This window comes from Eschscholzia californica, unplaced genomic scaffold, assembly GCF_041429995.1.
Source record: "Eschscholzia californica isolate CP2 unplaced genomic scaffold, dmEscCali1.0.p SCAF_4, whole genome shotgun sequence".
Classification (NCBI taxonomy): Eukaryota; Viridiplantae; Streptophyta; class Magnoliopsida; order Ranunculales; family Papaveraceae; genus Eschscholzia; species Eschscholzia californica.
In genome coordinates, this window is record NW_028238461.1 from 34,228,882 (window position 1) to 34,233,335 (window position 4,454).

Consider the following 4,454-nt stretch of genomic DNA (forward strand, 5'->3'; position numbering starts at 1 on the left):
GGGATTATTGTAATAATCTCGCACTAGTTATTCAAGAGGTCGTTGGCATGAAAAAAAAAAAATCAATCACATTCTTGAACTAACTTTTGAGGTGAGAGAGACTCAAAACCACTCAGAATAGTTTACCTCTTCAAATTTAGTAGCAAAACATTAAAAATACTCCTCATAATGAAGGTGTATATGTAAGAACAAAGTAAAGGTTTGATACTTCCTGTTTGTGACTTCAGTGGAAAACAAAGAACAAAGAATGGGAGGTTCTATACTCGCCCCACATAAGTGCTACTGACGGCCCAATGCAAGCACAATTGGTGAAAGCTTTATGTGAAGGCGCCTGTCGCTCTTATGTGGGGTGCGTATAGAACTTCCCACAAAGAATTTGCACAGCCTAATATTCCTTTATTCAAATCCAAGTTTACAATACAAATAGATTTGCTTCTACCCAAATCAGTTTATAATCAATCATCTGGCCATCCTGGTTACTTGCAAAATCCCTATATTGATACAAGGGAGAAATATATGAAAGGGAGAAATTAGAGTTATCTAGAGAGAGAGAGAGACAGATGGGTCAAAAGCTAGGAGGCTTGTGGGGCAGAGTTCAAGGTAAGTTCTATTCAAAATCAGTTTGTTATCATCTGACCATCCAGGTAACTTGTTGATGATAATGATGCAGGGAATAATCAACTGAGAATGATTTGTGATAAAATTTTCACTGAATGCTTAGAATATGAAGGCAATATATGTGGAGATGATGATTATGAGAGAGATAGACAACTTTTGCCATTGAATGATCTACATCGTGCTATTTTATTGGCTTATAAGTATGTAGTTTCTTCTCTTGAATTCTTAAAAAAACAAACTAACTTTATATGAAGAGTATTTTCGTAAGGGTTAATTCCAGTTTGGTCCCCAGGTCGTGGCAAACTAAAACTTTCGACCCTCATAATTGTCTGGCGTTTTAGGTTAGCTCTGAAAATAATATTGGGAAGTTTTACAAGGCCTCCCCAATTTTGTTAAAAGGCCTCCCCATGAACCATTTTACTTGGTAAATTATCATCTTTCTTATATCTCGTGGGTTGCACGAAAAGTCCCAATAATATTTTCGTTGAGTTAACCGACAAAATTTTGTTTTATTTTTCTCCTATTTCCAAAGTCTGTATTTCGATAGATTTCCCATCTTTCTTATATCTCGTGGGTTGCACGAAAAGTCCCCTGCCCCCCACTGCAACCACTTCAGATTTCCCTCTCCTAAGAAACTTCAGAAATCTTATAGGGTTCCTCCGTCTCGAACCCCATTGTTTTTTTTCGAACAAAGCGAAGAAACTAATGGGGCTTCAGCTACAGGGAGAGAGAAACGGAGGTGGTGGGGTGGTTGTGGTTAGAAGAAGAAGAATGAGATAATTTAAAAAAAAAAATCATGCAAGGGTCACTGGCATTTGTCTGCCAGTGACTTTTCTGGCGACCCATGCAGCATGGCAGAGAGAGGAGAAGGATAGGGAGGGGAATAATTTTGAAATGAGGATAAAAGAAAAGAGAAATTTGACTGTTATGTTTGACTATTGGAAATATGGTCTCGTTGGCCAAATAAGAATAGTCAACAACCCTTGGTTAGAGTGGTAAGAGGTATGATCTTTCACCCTAGAGGTCAAGGGTTCGAGACACGCTGAACAATATAAAAAAAAAAAGAATGTTGAAGGAATATGGGCATCAAACTTTCAAGTTGGTTAGAAATGGAGACCCAAATTGGAAGTAACCCACTTCTTGATGATTCATGGATGTTGATAATGGACCCAAAATCCATGATGAAAACAGTTCATGATAAATAACCCTACAAAGAATTAAACTAGGATTATATTTACTTATTTAGGCATTAACCCTTTTATTCATTTGTGAACTTGTCTTGTTTACTTTGAAATGGTGATACTTTTTTTTTTTTATTAAATTTGAAATGGTGATACTTGATTATGCAAATTGTTGGCATTGAAATGAAATTATTGCAATTGGGTTGTCGATCTAGGATTAAAGCTGTATTTGTTTTCCATTTATGTAGTTTCTTAAATGTTTACTTCACTGGGCCTTACAAGGAACCTCCTTCTACTATAGAAGTTCGAAGAGTTATTGAGGTATTTTCGAAAGTTCCTGAAACAAGCTACATTTTATTTTTCTTATCAATAACTAATAAAGAAAAGCGCTACATGTTCTGATACGACTACGATGCCCCTAGTCCAAAATATAGTTACGGAAGACACCGTATCATATTTTCGAAGGTGGACTATACTAGGGTTTAGCTACAGGTTGAACAAGATGAACTTGAAAAAGTTTGGGATCTCAAGGGAGTTTTCAGACTACTTTGAACTTCTAATAATTTTATAAATTTTTCGTAGACATATAGAAGAAGAGGAGTGGAAGCAATTGATAGAGAACAATTTCATGAGCTAATTAGAAAATTGGTTTCAAGAGATCTACAAAGGCTATTTTTAACAAAGGTTGGTTTGGCAATTATGATTTCTCCTGGATTGACAAACTTCACAAAGACTTCAGGGAAAACCATTCCCAGAATAGGCAAAATGGTTGAGAAGATTCCATCACCAATCTTGATTACAACATACACTATTTGTTTGGTCATTTTACAGGATATTAGAGCTTTCAAGACATAGATTGTTTGTTAATATGGTTATTTAAAGTAAATATATTTCACAACTTGAAATGGTTTAAGAGATGTTTTTCGTTAAAAAAAAAAACTCAGCTTAATTTCAATTCTTTAACTTGTATTACGACATCAAATAATGAAGTGATTGACCTAAGGAAACTACTCATCGTTCCTCACTAGTAATCTATAATAGCTTCGAAAATTTTATGCACTTGTACTAATCTAACGTAAGAAAACATTTTAGAAAATGGCTATTTGAGTTAAAATAATTTACATAATAAGCAAAAAGAATACTTGACTTTTGCAAATAACAATGTATCATTATAATGTGTAATTGTTACTCATGTTTGAAATAATGTGTAATTGTATTTTAAGTCATTTCGTATATTAACAGGTAAAGCCTTCAGCACGGTGGAACTCGTATATGAATGATGTAATGAAAAACATTAAAAAAGAGTTAATCGACACAAAGCCTTTTATTTTTTTTTTATCGTAAATTGGAATTTGAAGATATACCAGAAAAAAATTTACATTTTATTATTATTGAAGTTCGAAAGAGTAGAAAAAAGTTGTACAATAAACTAACTGTTATGAAAATAAAAATGTCAAAAAAAAAAAAAAAGATAAAGAGGATAAAAAAACTAATTTGAGAGATTCATAAGTGATAAGTCTACAGAAACCTTATTGATTCTTTTTTTTTTTTTTTTTTGATGAAATGAAACCTTATTGATTCTATTTATGTAGATTATGATCAATTGAGTGTAGAATCTATTGATGGACTCGTGCTATCTTGGCATATTCATGCTTAGCTGAATGCGGAATTCTAAGAATCTCAGACCACTCCATGACAATGTAATAGGACAAAAGACTATTTCTGTTAAAGCAAGCTTTAAAAAAGATTTAGATATGCTGTTACATTACCGGGTGAATAACATTGAAAACGCATTAAAGCTAAAGTAACCCAACATCTGATTATATGAGTACTTTTTTTTTTGTTGAACTGATTATATAAGTACTTTTTGTACAAAACGTAAAATCATTTCAACCTCAAAAACCAACAGTGTTCGCAACCCCTATAAATGAATCAATCAATCAATCAATATCTGGACAATGATGATGGCGAGAATTTAATTGCATTTCCAGATGCATTGTAGTCGATGTAGCTTTGTAGTTATGGTAACCTATGAAAGATCTTGTTGTTTCTTAAATGTGACCCAGCAATGTCTGGGCGCAACATCCCCCCCCCCCCCCCCCCCATCAATCTTCTTTCGTTGTGTTGTTCCTCTGGTTATGGTTTGAGTTCACTTTATCTCTGTCTTGTCTTGATTAAGACAGAGTCTGGGTTGAAGTAAGGAACTTCCTTTCTCTAAGTTATAGAGAGATAAACAATAAGAGAATAGCAACTTTATCAGTAATTCCTTCTTTCGGATTAACCGAGATAGACAAAAGATAATGGAGTCGAGGCGAGAATAATTTCTCTTTCCTTAAGACATTTTACACCCCCGTAACAGTACCAATCGTTATTGTGTATGCCTTCGGGATACTATTGTTGGGCTATGACACCTACTACTAGTGTTGTTAGCGGAATCTCAGACATCTCATGTCTAACACTAGTACTTCCCAGGATCATCATGCATAAGCTAATAATCAACTAAGAGTTATAGGATTACCTTAATCGCTAAAGTTTCCCTCCAACCTTTCCAATCGAATGCGAAGACCAAGAGCTCCACGTATTGCTCCTCTACTCGAGACACCCGAATGATCTATTGATCTCCCTCCTTGTAGCTAGCTAGAACTCCAATGGTGG

At 34.6% G+C, this 4,454-nt stretch overlaps 1 protein-coding gene across 1 annotated transcript; it reads left to right on the forward strand.

Moving 5' to 3' along the window:
• Nucleotides 1–431: 431 nt before the first annotated feature.
• LOC147544265 (uncharacterized) lies at nt 432–2,830 on the forward strand. Its single transcript, XM_086637740.1, has 4 exons — nt 432–600; nt 671–818; nt 2,048–2,120; nt 2,382–2,830. Exons 1-4 carry the CDS (start codon nt 561–563, stop codon nt 2,652–2,654), a joined length of 534 nt encoding a protein of 177 aa, XP_086493866.1. The 5' UTR covers nt 432–560; the 3' UTR covers nt 2,655–2,830.
• Nucleotides 2,831–4,454: the final 1,624 nt, after the last annotated feature.

Coding starts and splice junctions, on each gene's coding strand:
- LOC147544265 (XM_086637740.1), top strand. CDS start 561: ATGGGTCAAAAGCTAGGAGGCTTGTGGGGCAGAGTTCAAG. Junction 819..2,047: donor GCTATTTTATTGGCTTATAA/GTATGTAGTTTC, acceptor CCATTTATGTAG/TTTCTTAAATGTTTACTTCA. Junction 2,121..2,381: donor AAGTTCGAAGAGTTATTGAG/GTATTTTCGAAA, acceptor AATTTTTCGTAG/ACATATAGAAGAAGAGGAGT.